This window comes from Serpula lacrymans (genome assembly GCF_000218685.1).
Source record: "Serpula lacrymans var. lacrymans S7.9 unplaced genomic scaffold SERLAscaffold_15, whole genome shotgun sequence".
Taxonomy (NCBI): Eukaryota; Fungi; Basidiomycota; class Agaricomycetes; order Boletales; family Serpulaceae; genus Serpula; species Serpula lacrymans.
Window position 1 is genome coordinate 499,036 of NW_006763304.1, and position 12,960 is coordinate 511,995.

The window sequence follows — 12,960 nt, forward strand, 5'->3', positions numbered from 1 at the left end:
CATTCTCTCCGTCATTGTCCGGCTTCTTCCCGAATTGTAATAAAACCGCGGGCCATGGACGGATAGGAAATTTCAGAACGTCAGTACAGTACTCCACCTTTACTTTTCCTTTCGCTCCCTTGCCCTATTTCTTCGGACAACGATGCAGGTAGTTCGCAGCCAAGGTAAGGGAAGTTCTAACCTTGTATGCGGCCGGATGTTCAGGTCATTCTTTCCCAGCATGTTCCCGCTTTATGTCCAGGTCTACGGTGCATTCTAGACTTCTACCCTCTCACGTCCAAAAACAGCTCTCTCTTCGAGTGATTTCGCGGGCATTGGCGACAACTTCTGAGCCTGCAACATCGGGTGCACCAGTAAGAAAGTGCCTGACTGAGTCTCCTTGCTCTTTTGAAATTTGTTATCTTGAAGAGTCCTCCGCCTTCGCCTCCCAAACATCCAAAGTGGAAAGGCTTTCTCCAAACTTTAGGGCGTGTAACTCTTGTCACAATCATTGCAGGTAAGTACAATGCCAACGGTACCCACGTGTTAAGCTTTAACATGTGAATGACTCTATTCAGCCACGGGAACATTTTACTATGTCACCCAAAAGGACCGTCATCCTGGAACGCAGCTTCCATTCGATCCCGAGAAGAAAACTCTAGTTATTTTAGGAAGTGGCTGGGCTGCTACCAGTCTCCTCAAGGGACTGGACACCACTCATTACAACACTGTAAGGATGTCATCGATAAGCTAGTCTATAGATAGATTAACACCCTTCGTCCAGATTGTTGTCAGCCCAAAGAATTTCTTCCTCTTTACGCCATTACTTCCTAGTGTGGCCGTTGGCACGTTGAATGCACGATCTATCCTACAACGTGAGCATCTTCTTAGGAAGCATTCCACGTCTAGTAACAATGAACTGTGTAGCCACGAGATATATCACGCGCTTCAAGAATCGTCAGGTTTCCGTAATCGAAGCCGAGGCCAAAGTTGTTGATGTCTGTCCATTATGACACACCCACTAATCCATCACGCTGACATTGTTCATAGCCCATTAACAAAACAGTGACCTTCTCTGGTACGTACCTCCCACATTTACAGTAACTATCACATTTATTTGATCTCTCCTTCCTCAGACGACTCGGAGATCCAAGGCAAAGTATCGTCGACTACAATTCCTTATGATTACCTCGTATATGCCGTCGGTGCTGAAACTCAGACTTTCGGAATCCCTGGAGTCAAGAAGCATGCTTGTTTCATGAAGGAGTTGCATGACGCTGAGCGGGTAAGTCGTTGCTACCGGACTTAAGCAGCACGGTTGATTATTGTCTCCAGATGCAAAGGCAGTTCATGGACTGTAAGTCGGTTGTCAGCATATGACACCATTGTGAACATGAATAATGAATGATTACACTTTAGGTGTTGAGTCTGCTGCGTTCCCTGGTCAAAGTGATCAAGAGATCGATCGTCTTCTCCATATGGTGAGAGATTGCACTCGGAGTGTTTTATTGCTAAGGCCTAATGTCCATCACAGGTGGTTGTTGGTGGTGGCCCTACAGGAGTGGAACTCAGGTTCGCTTTTGTTGCGCCACCGTTTGCAGAATATACTCATTCATCTATACAGTGGAGAGTTACACGATTTCTTAGAGGTTGGTAGCCAATTTAAAACTTAAAAACCTTAGTTTCATTGTGTCTTATTCCTTTTCTATTTAGGATGACCTCAAGAGTTGGTACCCCGAGCTTGCCAGCAGAATCCGAATCACGCTGGTCGAAGCTCTTCCTTCCGTGTTGCCTATGTTCAGTAAGAAATTAATCGACTATACTGAATCCACGTTCAAGGAATCGAAGATCGATATTCTCACCAAAACCATGGTGAAGGAGGTCAAAGATAAAAGTGTGGTCTTGCAGATGCCCGACAAGAGCATCGCAGAAGTACCATGCGGCATGGTTGTCTGGGCTGCGGTGAGACTTTTCTTCCGTCCTCTAATTTGTCCGGAAAGTTGACGTCTAGTTACCAAGGGAAACACAGGGCGACAGGTGACGCGGGACCTGATGGCGAAATTGCCAGAGGAGCAGACTAACAAGCGTGGAATTACCGTTGATGGTGTGTATTTTTCGAATTGGTGCTGCATCCACCCTGCCCAATTTCGGTTTGCATTTTCCAGATCATCTAATGATGAAGGGGTCAAATGGCAGTATATTTGCCGTTGGAGACTGCACAGCTTCTTCGTATGCTCCCACTGCCCAAGTTGCATCTCAGCAAGGCGCATACCTCGCTCGCATTTTTGCATTGGTAGCCAAGAAAGATAACCTCGAAGCGCAGCTCGTCAAGTTGGAAGGGACGACGGAGCCTGAAAAGCAGGCTGAAGCCGACCGTATCAGGAAACAAATCGACAAGATTAAACTGAAGCCTTTCCACTACTCCCATCAAGGCTCTTTAGCGTGAGTTCATAGTTACCACAATATCTCTCGCTAATGTGTTTACTGTAGTTACATTGGATCAGAAAAGGCCGTTGCAGACTTGCCCATTTTTGGACATGAGGTGGGTGTTTTGCTCATTGTACGTGGCCTTATGCACTGATTTCTGAAAACTTGCTTCAGTGGGCCAGTGGAGGCGTGGCGACGTACCTTTTCTGGCGAAGCGCGTACCTCAGTACCCTATTTTCCTTGCGTAACCGCACCCTCGTTGCGTCCGACTGGTTAAGAGTCAAGCTCTTTGGACGGTCAGTCAACACCTGTTGGATCACTTCACTTCCTCGTACTCATGCGCAGCTTTTCGTTAGTGACGTGAGCCGCGATTGAAAGGCGTGCCTTTATTATCGATAAACTTTATGCGACATAGACATAGACGCTAGAGCCGCACTTAGAGAGCGGACATGCTCATAGACATTTCTATTGGTATTAGTAGTTTTTTCTATACGCAGTAATTATACTCGAGCTTGATTAAGGCTGTGAAGCCTTGCATTCTACTATGCAGTGGTTTCTTAGTATCCCGAGTTTGCGCCCCCCATTTTTTCCCCCTTTGGAATAGAACCCACTAGGTTACTGTGATTTTACTGTAGTGACGGTTGACACTTCACTGGTACATGTATGACATTCACGTCCAAAACCAACGTCTCCGCCGCTGAGTTTCAAGCCGAAGGACTCTGAAATTCAACCGGAAGACCAACTTGAATGGAAGTCTTTCAAGTTGCCATACAACACATCACAGCTCGCCAATATTGGTTTTATCACAAAAACTTCTATATTATATATCCTCGAACATGGTGCGTCAAGGATCATTGAGCTTGAAATCTTCAGGTTTAATGAAGCCTTGAACAACCATGGATATCCTCGAGCTTTGTGTTAACTTCGTGCGTAATCTCTTTCTACCGTCGGGGTTGTCGCCATGTAATTGTTCTGCGTTCATGGATCCAACGTCTTCTACCTCATAATTACGCAGGTGGAGCACTGTGTGGCTTTATCTAGCTTTCGAGACAGTTATAAGGAGTGGTAAAGAGTGCTGCCGAGCTCTACATTCCACCATAGTCCTTTTCGTGCTGAAACGATTAAGGTCAGGGGAGGTTATATCGAGTTGACGCCAGGGGCGCAGTAATCTCCGAGAAATTTCGGTGCCTGCGAATGGATTTTGATAGGCAAATAATTCGTTTCCTACGGAGATAGACCACTGGTTTGTGCGCAGTGCTAGTATATCCAAACCAGTCCAGGAATTGCAACAACATCAGATTCTTGTTTTAGTAGCGTAGGTAGAGAGGGAAGTACTAATGTAATGGTGAGTTAACCTTTTACTATAAGAGAGCCCATTTAACTTGAATTACCTAGCTCCGTCTTGCCCAGCATATAGTCCGGGCCTTATTCGCTGTGGTATTTACAGGTGCTACGTACAGCAATCCCGGACCAGCTAATGCTTCATTTCGCTTTGCATGTGGACCCTTATCAAGTTCCGCCAGGATTATGTTCCCATCAGCTTTATGCTGCGGACTTCTTTGCTCCGTATTAAGTTTTTTATCGACTTTAGTTGGATGTCACAGGGGATAGTCAGGTGCACTTGATCATATCTTGCTATCCAGTCCCGTCGCTGACAGAAGTTATGGCTTCTGTTCTTCAGTGTCCATTCATAGCATGAAGAGTGTCACGCATGTCTCCTATTTAATTGTTATCCTCGGCAGCAGAACGCTCGCTTTTGGTGTGCCGTCTGCGAAGTTTATTCAAGTACTATCCAATGATTTGAGTGCGTGTCCCTACAACGTTGGTTTCATAAAAATAATCAAGGTCAAAGTTGAGGTCTGTTATGACTTGTGGTCTGCCTCGTTTACTGGATAGCAATAACGGGAATCGTTGAACAGGTACAACAACCTGGTGGCTTGGATCCATTGTCCTCCGGCGCTTGCGCTTCCATTTGTTTCCATATCAGGACCGTGCGAATACCAAATGTAGCTAATCTGACTTTGATCTATACACGCGTTTTAGGCATGTTAGCCAGACACGAGAGGCCGTCAGAGCCTCCTTATCCCTGCTCAGGTCTATTTGTTTCGATAGCAAAAACACGTTTTTCCGGACTTCGATCACATCTATTCATGGCTGGGGCACGGTGGTATTGCTGCTTTAGTTCAGCTGCCATAAGGTCTGCTTGAACCTTTTCTACCACCAAGGTCTATCCCTCGTTTTCTGTCTTGACCTTCATCCGTTTTTGCTTTGCTTCATAAACTATCGGGCTCTACGCCTCTCGTCCTCTCCTTTGACTCTATCTCTGTTTTCAGATTACCGTTCTACTGGTCCAATGTCGCAGGAGACTTACGACGCCCCAGGAACTTCCTCATCTATCGATCCTTTTAAGTTGGTCTTCCATGTCGACATCTTTATACTCGCAGCTGCTGGAGTATTCGCTCTCGCATCATTTCCAAGAGCTATCGCTCGTTTTTCCCGTGCTGCAGAATGGCGGCAAGGCCACATTCTTAGATCTGTGAATTTAGAGCAAAGGAGGCCTCGAAGACCTGCGATGCGTACTGTACAATCGTTGAACGAGCAACAGGGTAGTAGTGAAGGGCCCGCGGACATGACCACTGAGGAATCACATACCTACTTCTCGCACAGTCATCTGGTCCGACATCCGCAAGCGAAGCCAGCAGGCTGGTCACTTCCTCCTCATGTCCGGGCGTGGTCTTCTATTGTCCCCCCTGTCGCTTCCCTGTTACGATATAGAATTGAAGCTGGGCTATCCCTCGGCCAAGTGCTGATATTGACGATATACTTCTCAGTCCTCATTTATGCTACATTCCTCGACTCTAACCCCTTTGATGATCCTTATAGAAGTGGATTTGTGGCCATGTCCCAGATTCCTGTCGTGTATATTTTGGCAACCAAGAATAATTTATTGGGCATGTTTATTGGTGTGGGATATGAGAAGGTAAAGTCATCCATGGTCTATCTTTGAACGGGGATCTAAGCTGAAGTCGCTAAATGCCCCAGTTGAATTATATCCATCGTTTTTCGGGGAAAATGTTGTTGCTTGCATCAAATATACACGCGGTGGGCTATTGTGAGTTCCTTGCATTTACTCTGGCTGAATATTTTATGACAATTATTCCAGTCTATCAGTGGTCTTATCAAGGAACTTTCAAGAAGTGGATAAGTTATCCTAGCAATTCGTGGGGTCTTGCGGCCCTCATTTGCCTCGATATTCTGTACTTTTTTTCAACGTCATTCTGGCGTCAGAAAGCATACAACATATTTTTCGCCTCTCATGCCTTGGGATTTGTGGTCTTTCTTCCTGCAGTAAGTTGTTCCCCAAAACCCGTAAACAATAACCAATATTCATGGCCATCATTCAAAGGTCTACTACCATCAACCTACTATGCTACCCTATATATTAACTGCCGCTGGTGCTTACGGCTTCGACCACCTCCTTAGGCTTCTGAAGACACGTCTATGTAATGCAAGAATCCGGCCTATTCCTGACATGGTCACAACTCGCGTGGAAATCCCAGAATTGAACGCAGGATGGCGTGCGGGTCAACACGTCCGATTGCGCATCATCTCCTCAGGCATGGGCTGGTGGGGTTGGGCCGAAACGCATCCCTTCACCATTGCAGGTGTGAGCAAAACGCAGGAGGGTCTTGTGTTGTTCTGCAAGAAGACGGGCGGTTGGACGAGCAAGTTGTATGAGATGGCAAAGATAGCTGGATATGGCGAACGCGGGTTTGGTTCAGGTCGTAATGTTAAGGTTATGATAGAGGGCCCTTATGGTACGTATCATTTTCTTCAGTTAGCTTGTTCGTTTCAAAACCAATATGGACTCGGTCAGGCGGACCTGGACATTCCGTATTTGCAAGCTACTCAGCTGCCATTTTTGTCGTTGGTGGAAGTGGTATAACCTTTGCTCTCGCTGCTTTACAAGACTTGCTCCAGGTACTATTTAAATGCAATATTGCCACTTCCCATTCTAATTGTCTCCCAGAGAGATGCTGAAGGCGCGAGTAGAGTCAAGATTATCGAAGTGATATGGAGCGTCCAGGACCCATGTAAGCACTCATCATACTGAAAACAAACCGATGATATCACCGTATTCACACCCGTACCATAGCTTCGTTGACACCACTAATTCCGCAACTCACGGCCCTAATCCAGCAAAGTGTATATGCTCCTCTGAGAATTTCAGTACATTACACGCGCGCTTCTGCTTCTCCTGAACTAAACAAAGAGTTCCTTCCACCTGGCTTATCTCTCAGCGCAGGTCGCCCCAAGACTGCAAAGGTGCTGGACGCTGTGATCTCGCAAGCAGTGTCTTACGGATCTGGTGTAAAAGCCTCTATGGATATCACGGGCGTTGTCGTGGCAGTGTGTGGGCCAGTCGGGCTCGGTGATGAAGTCTCGGGTATTATTGCACAGGTTGACGCTGGCAGGAGATGGGCCGTTGGAGGCATTGAATTACATGAAGAGTAAGTAATCATTCTTCCTTGTCAATTTGCAGCGAGCTGAAAGACTACTACAGAGTTTTTGGGTGGTAAATGTCAGTTTGTAAGATTACGTGTACAATATATTTTACTGGGTCTCATGATATGAGCTGGCTTTTAAGCAGCGTATTGAGGACCATGTCTTCACTTAGGAGACTCGAGAAAGGCTAGCAATTCATATCATTGCAGCCGCATAACGCTGTTTTCTGAAATAAATCTGACCTTCTCCGGACATAGCTCAGTGTCCATCGGCTGAGAAGATTCCTGAGATATTGCTTTGGCCGACTTGACGGCTCCAGGACTCTCAAGCATCTTCTTACGAGGAATCTAGAGACATTACAAAAAAACATGATTGCACCTAAGTTTAATACTGTCCACTACCAAGACTAATATACAATGTCGAACGCGCAGAAACAGCTGGCTCAAGGACGTCTTTTAGTTAATAGACAAGCTATAAGCAGATCTATAAAAGACACTTTAGCCATTTTATCTCAGACATGGGAAAGAGGATAGACTTACGTGGTCAAAGTGGCAGTTCCAGTAGTCGCCTCTGTTCCGGCTTGAGCAGTTGTGAGATATTGCGAGGTGCTGACTCCTTCATTGTCAACCAGGTACTAGATTGGACGACACAAAAGGACGGTTTTTATGAGGATCTCACTTCAAGAGTAAGAAAGAAAAGACAATAGTTTCGCACAGTTAAGAATGGATAAATGTCCGTGCTGAAACTCTGGATGGTGCCGCTACTCGGGAGGTACGAGAAAACATTGTTGGCGCCATTGGATCCGGAATACAAGTCCCTAACGAAGAAGGTCACAGTTGAAACCAACCGCTCAACCTAGGCAAAGCACGCACCAGGTATATCCGCCGAGTGCAATACCGGTTGCGACAGGTACAGCATCACCACTGGAGTTATAATCAGCTGAAATAGGACCAGAATTGTAGTTTGCAAGCCAAATCATGATCTCGTTGACGTTAGAACCGCCAGAAGTATCCGACGTGAACAAGTCGTATGCAACGTCTCCTACGACTGTTCCAGTGCTGGCCTGAGACCAGTCCCAGGTAGTCTACGGCCCAAAATAACGACCATTCAGAACATTCAATACCCATGACTTTAAAGGAAACAATATACAGGCATGCTCGAAATCGCGCTAAGCTGTTGGTTGATGCCGTCATCAAGCTGAATGTCAGAAAAGCTCTTTACGCTCGAACCGCCCGTCCACGTCCAGTTCGTCGTCCACGCAACCGTAGTACCGCTCAGAGACACGAGCTGTGAACATTGAGAGCCCGATGTAGCATCGGACTCGCCCCAAAGATCTGTGTTCAGAGAGTATTGCCCCGCGGTAACGCTGTCATATTGTCCGCAAATGACAGAGGTATCGACAGTGGTCCGGCGTTCGTTCAGGACTAAAGCAGAGGAAACAAGGGGAAGAAGCAAGACTAGCGCTGAGAGGGACAACATAGTTGATGTAAAGTCTGGATGGTGAGCTCTCGACTTCAGTCAGGGCTGAGACGTTAAAGAGACAGGGCACCTTATATACGAAACGAATATCCTCCTTGTAGAAGCTTGGCTTAACACATGAGAGTCGCACCTCAACAAACAACATACCTGTGAACGAGAGATCACGGAGAAATGTAATTACTACGTCAAATCCAAAATTGTTCCAATGGTTTTCCGGTAGCCAAGGTAGTTCCTGGAAGTTCTTGCGAAAGTAAGCACGGGCCGCGGTCGTCTCTGAAAAAATACGAGCCCGTGAATATCATTTTTAGACCAGCTACGCATCTTGAGTACTGGTGAAAAATAGGACACTGCTACAGCACAAGAGATAGCATCAATAACTACTGTTGATACCAACCATGCTCTCCCAAGTCTGGTTGAAAGAACAATTGAAACTTGAATCTTAGAGGATCACTGAATGAGCAGGGCTATCAAATGATCTTGGGGAGCATGTGCTGCATGGATACTTCTTAGTCGGAACCTTTCAATGTACCAGAACTCGGTATTCGTTTGAATCAAACCAACTTAAACGCACGAGAAGTTTGGGCTGGGCGTACCTTGACATATTTAACATGCAAACGGCTGCCTTTATGTTCATGAGAATCCACGGAGATGCTCTCGTTATCGAATTCAGACAATTATGAGATGAAATGTTGTCTCGAAGTTGCAACCTGTGAACTCGAAAGATCTGCGCTGGCATAGGCGTACCGCCCGGCCCGTCGGGGGAATGCGTCGCGTGCAAAGTCAAGGCCATGTCATTTCTTGTTGCGACGCGTCGGAGAACGAGAACGGGACACATACTCAGGCTAGTGTGCACTCAGCTGACAGTCCAGTCCGGGGTCGATTGTAACAAATACTAGATATTGCGTGGAATGCTCTGATTCACTTTGTGTTATCACGATCAGAAACAAGATATATCATAATAAGAGTTAAGTGATGTAAAATATCATGATACAACAAACTTGGGTTGCTCAAATACACGCTTTGCTTAAGACTTTCCTGACATATATTTCATGTTTTCAGTATTTCCTCCCTCCCGCTGATGTTGGGCCTGTTCAGTTCCTTCTGGAGAAATCGTCGCTGCCTGCTCCTTTTCACCTTTCTCTTTCAAGCTGCTACTGTGACCTCCGGATTCCGTACTCCCCTGCGTAGCTTGACGTTGTTCTTCCTTTTCTTCTGGTGTAGTGAATGGATCCTCATCCTTAGATCGTATCAGCAAAAAAACACTGATTCTAGTAGGACTAGAATAAAACCTTTGCTTCCTTCTCCTGGCTCTTTAATTCACCAGTTCTGCGTTTACGACCACGCTCAACAAGGTCGGAGTTGTTCGTGAGCTTTCCTTTTGCCTCTTCTTTCAATCCAGTTATTTTTTCACCAACGCGCTACCCAATCACGTCAGTCAAAATGTCATATTTATTTTGCGAGTAATATCTAAACCACTCACGACTTGATCACCGTAGTTGGGCCCAATGCCTAAAGCCCCTGCATGTCGCTGCTCTGGGTACCCTTCATACGCTTGGTTTGGTGCTGCACCTGTTTCATTTGGTGCGGTCGTGGGCTGAACATTTGAGCCAATGGCGGAAGGATGAACGTCAGAATGCGAAGTCGACATAATTCAATTGTGAGATCGAGTGTTATATTATAGGTGGGTATATCACAATGGTGGTACTATTCCTTGCACTTATAAAGAGGCTAGCTTTAGGCCAAGCTCTAAGCTTATGACTCTGGGCTGGCATCCAAACGAGCATAGTGAATGACGCAGAGGGGCTGTGAGTGAATGACTGCATGACGAGTGTATGATGTCATCCGTCGTTCCGTATTAGGATTCAGCAATTTGCTCCCGTTACAGCAATAGAACCCACGGTCGTACAACTTGGAGGGTTTGCCAACTTGGTGTTTGTCTCTGACCAAGTCATCGTGGTCAACTGTCTTTAACGCGTACTCTACCCCACTTCTTCACTCGGATTAAGGCTTATCAAGGAAGTATATTGCATCGAACGCGGGCCCGAGAGGGACCTGCAATGACTCGCAATGACTCTTGGTAACCGTCGTGGTTGCTATAAATATTTGCTACTTTCCAGCTAATAAAATCAAAGAACTACCCAACATGCATGAACCAGCTAATGGATCAAACGATTACCATCTGGATGTTCTAGGACAACATACATTAATCGATGTGTATACGCAGATATGCTTATGCTTTACAGTGCCCGATGCTTCTTCGCATTCAGCAATCATCGCCACCTTGACGAATGGTCTCGAGCGGCTGTCCGCGAGCTTTCCATGGATAGCGGGCCAGCTCGTCAACGAATCTTCAGGAGGGGCTTCAGGCATCTTCAAGATCAAACCATTGGAAAAAATTCCTCGTCTAGTCATCAGAGACCTCAGAAATGACCCCTCTATACCAACGATGGATGCCCTCAAACGAGCCGACTTCCCCTTCAGCATGCTGGACGAAAACGTCATTGCACCTCGCAAAACGCTATCAGAAAGCTCCGACATAAAACCTGTCTTCCTCCTCCAAGCCAATTTTATCACTGGCGGCCTCCTGCTCACCATCCTCGCCCAGCACAACATAATGGACATGATTGGCCAAGGCCAGGTCATGGATCTCTTCTCAAAAGCTTGTCGCAATGAACAATTCACAAGCGAAGAATTATCATCTGGCAACGTTGACCGCCGCAATCTTGTCCCCTTACTCGATGATTCCTACAAACAGGGCCCCGAGCTCGCGCACCAGATTATGAAACCCAATTCCAACGACCCAGAACCAACACCTCCCCCTCCAAAGTGCACCTGGTCCTACTTCATCTTCGACCCTACCTCGCTCACCGCTCTAAAATCGATCGTTTCAAAAACCATCACTTCAGGCTACATATCCACCGACGACGCTCTCACCGCCCTTATCTGGCAATCAATTACCCGTGCCCGCCTCCCCCGCTTAAATGCCTCAGTGGAGTCAACATTATCCCGCGCTGTCGATGTACGACGGTATTTGGGTATCTCGGAGACGTACCCGGGTCTTATGCAGAATATGACGTATCACACGTACACGCTTCAGAAGCTGGTTGAGGAGCCGTTGGGTGGTGTCGCATCATATCTTCGTGCGGCTGTAGACCCCAAAACATCGAGCCTAGCGTACGACACCCGTGCCCTCGTAACCTTCGTCGACCGCACACCGGACAAAAACGCTGTCTCTTTTACAGCGACGGTTGACCAATCATCAGGAATCATGCTCAGTTCGTGGGCGAAGATAGATTGTTATAATCTCGATTTCAACCTTGGGTTGGGTAAACCTGAGGCTGTGCGGAGACCGCAATTTGACCCCTGCGAGAGTTTACTATATTTCATGCCTAAACGGCCGGACGGCCAGATTGCGGTTGGGATTTGCTTGAGGGATGAAGATATGGATAGGTTGAGAGCGGACAAGGAATTTACAAAGTATGGGAGGTATGTCGAGGATGGCTGAGGGCCGTCTGATCGAGTAGAAAAGGTGAGTCAATGACAAGGGCGAGGTGGAGATGCGCTTACGATAATGCATCAATAGAACGGATAACTCTGACATGGTAGCTTGAAGGTTGGCCAGCAATATGATTTGTGGAACGAATCTAGTAAGTAGGAAGATGTAGTTGGTTAGGATGATGTATGCGAATGTGTGCACGATCTGCATTCGGCACAACAAGGTTAATTCAATAACCTTAGACTCATGGTCAAGCGTGAACACAAAAAAATTAAGTAGTGCTGCACCCAGTGACAGAACCAGTTTAAACTCGTATCACTCAAATTAGGAGCAAAATCACAGCTCAAATACGACCTATCTACCGAAAGTAGGCCATCAAGGCGCTCGGGACAAGCAGAGACGTGAAACTTGGGGTGCGACTTTCAAAAAGTGTCAGTCGTGCGTTGGATTAAAAACCAATTGACCAAAGTTCATAACACTAATAATTCACGCTGAAATAGTTCAGATTTAACCGGAGGTCTCTGCGTTAACTGCCTGTTGTTGTGCAGCAAATGTCGTTGCAACAATTGGGCAACCTTTTCCTGGTCCATTCAAGTTCTGGAGTGTTATGGATGCAGCGGTAAGCCGTGCACTTTGTGACGCCGTGCTATTATCCGTAGGGAAAGTCAAGTGGACAGTAGGATTTAGCACAGCGTAACCGGCACGAATGTTTGCTGTCAAGTTCTAGAGAATGATTAGTAAAACATTGACATTTTAGTGCTAGGCATACCGAGATATAGTTCGTCTGATCAGGTGGACATTGACACGGAATCAGGATGGGTTTTCCACTGGTGTCGTTGACTGCACCATCGCAGTTACCGGTCCCTTTATTGCGAAAAAAAAAAGAAATCAGATATAGGCTGTTAGTTAGTATAATTGAAACTTACCGTCAGGATTAATACCCGATGGCCACCCGAGGGGTGGAGCAAGAGCAGTAATTTGTGCATCCGTAGGTTGACCAGCGCCGGAGGTGCCGTTATTGGCATTCACGTTCGTTGGAACAGGATTAAGCACTGCCGTTGGAGTGGAGGGGA

General features: G+C 46.5%; 5 protein-coding genes across 5 annotated transcripts; 3 read left to right on the plus strand and 2 right to left on the minus strand.

Annotated features, from left to right (window-relative positions):
• Nucleotides 1–74: 74 nt before the first annotated feature.
• On the plus strand, nucleotides 75–3,844 carry NDE1 (mitochondrial external NADH dehydrogenase, NDE1; the record flags this gene model as incomplete). The annotated part of the gene is made up of 19 exons (XM_007323269.1): nucleotides 75–164; nucleotides 220–353; nucleotides 409–496; nucleotides 558–709; nucleotides 764–854; nucleotides 907–977; nucleotides 1,030–1,052; nucleotides 1,111–1,264; nucleotides 1,315–1,336; nucleotides 1,399–1,460; nucleotides 1,514–1,551; nucleotides 1,604–1,628; nucleotides 1,693–1,941; nucleotides 1,999–2,083; nucleotides 2,145–2,421; nucleotides 2,470–2,521; nucleotides 2,581–2,702; nucleotides 2,763–3,751; nucleotides 3,802–3,844. The coding sequence occupies 18 exons, from the start codon at nucleotides 143–145 to the stop codon at nucleotides 2,779–2,781; spliced, it is 1,686 nt and encodes a 561-aa protein (XP_007323331.1).
• A 915-nt stretch (nucleotides 3,845–4,759) lies between these two features.
• On the plus strand, nucleotides 4,760–6,986 carry SERLADRAFT_442714 (uncharacterized protein; the record flags this gene model as incomplete). Its single annotated transcript, XM_007323270.1, has 8 exons — nucleotides 4,760–5,386; nucleotides 5,449–5,518; nucleotides 5,570–5,754; nucleotides 5,813–6,224; nucleotides 6,284–6,387; nucleotides 6,437–6,500; nucleotides 6,563–6,917; nucleotides 6,971–6,986. 8 exons carry the CDS (start codon nucleotides 4,760–4,762, stop codon nucleotides 6,984–6,986), a joined length of 1,833 nt encoding a protein of 610 aa, XP_007323332.1.
• A 328-nt stretch (nucleotides 6,987–7,314) lies between these two features.
• Nucleotides 7,315–9,099, minus strand: SERLADRAFT_478367 (glycoside hydrolase family 12 protein; the record flags this gene model as incomplete). The annotated part of the gene is made up of 8 exons (XM_007323271.1): nucleotides 7,315–7,395; nucleotides 7,452–7,546; nucleotides 7,627–7,729; nucleotides 7,785–7,996; nucleotides 8,062–8,405; nucleotides 8,462–8,485; nucleotides 8,539–8,623; nucleotides 8,681–9,099. The coding sequence occupies 5 exons, from the start codon at nucleotides 8,389–8,391 to the stop codon at nucleotides 7,368–7,370; spliced, it is 768 nt and encodes a 255-aa protein (XP_007323333.1).
• A 170-nt stretch (nucleotides 9,100–9,269) lies between these two features.
• Nucleotides 9,270–10,132, minus strand: SERLADRAFT_478368 (uncharacterized protein; the record flags this gene model as incomplete). The annotated part of the gene is made up of 3 exons (XM_007323272.1): nucleotides 9,270–9,628; nucleotides 9,681–9,809; nucleotides 9,872–10,132. The coding sequence occupies 3 exons, from the start codon at nucleotides 10,037–10,039 to the stop codon at nucleotides 9,416–9,418; spliced, it is 510 nt and encodes a 169-aa protein (XP_007323334.1).
• A 200-nt stretch (nucleotides 10,133–10,332) lies between these two features.
• SERLADRAFT_478374 (uncharacterized protein) lies at nucleotides 10,333–12,723 on the plus strand (the record flags this gene model as incomplete). The annotated part of the gene is made up of 4 exons (XM_007323273.1): nucleotides 10,333–10,468; nucleotides 10,524–11,920; nucleotides 11,975–12,614; nucleotides 12,661–12,723. The coding sequence occupies 2 exons, from the start codon at nucleotides 10,459–10,461 to the stop codon at nucleotides 11,894–11,896; spliced, it is 1,383 nt and encodes a 460-aa protein (XP_007323335.1).
• Nucleotides 12,724–12,960: the final 237 nt, after the last annotated feature.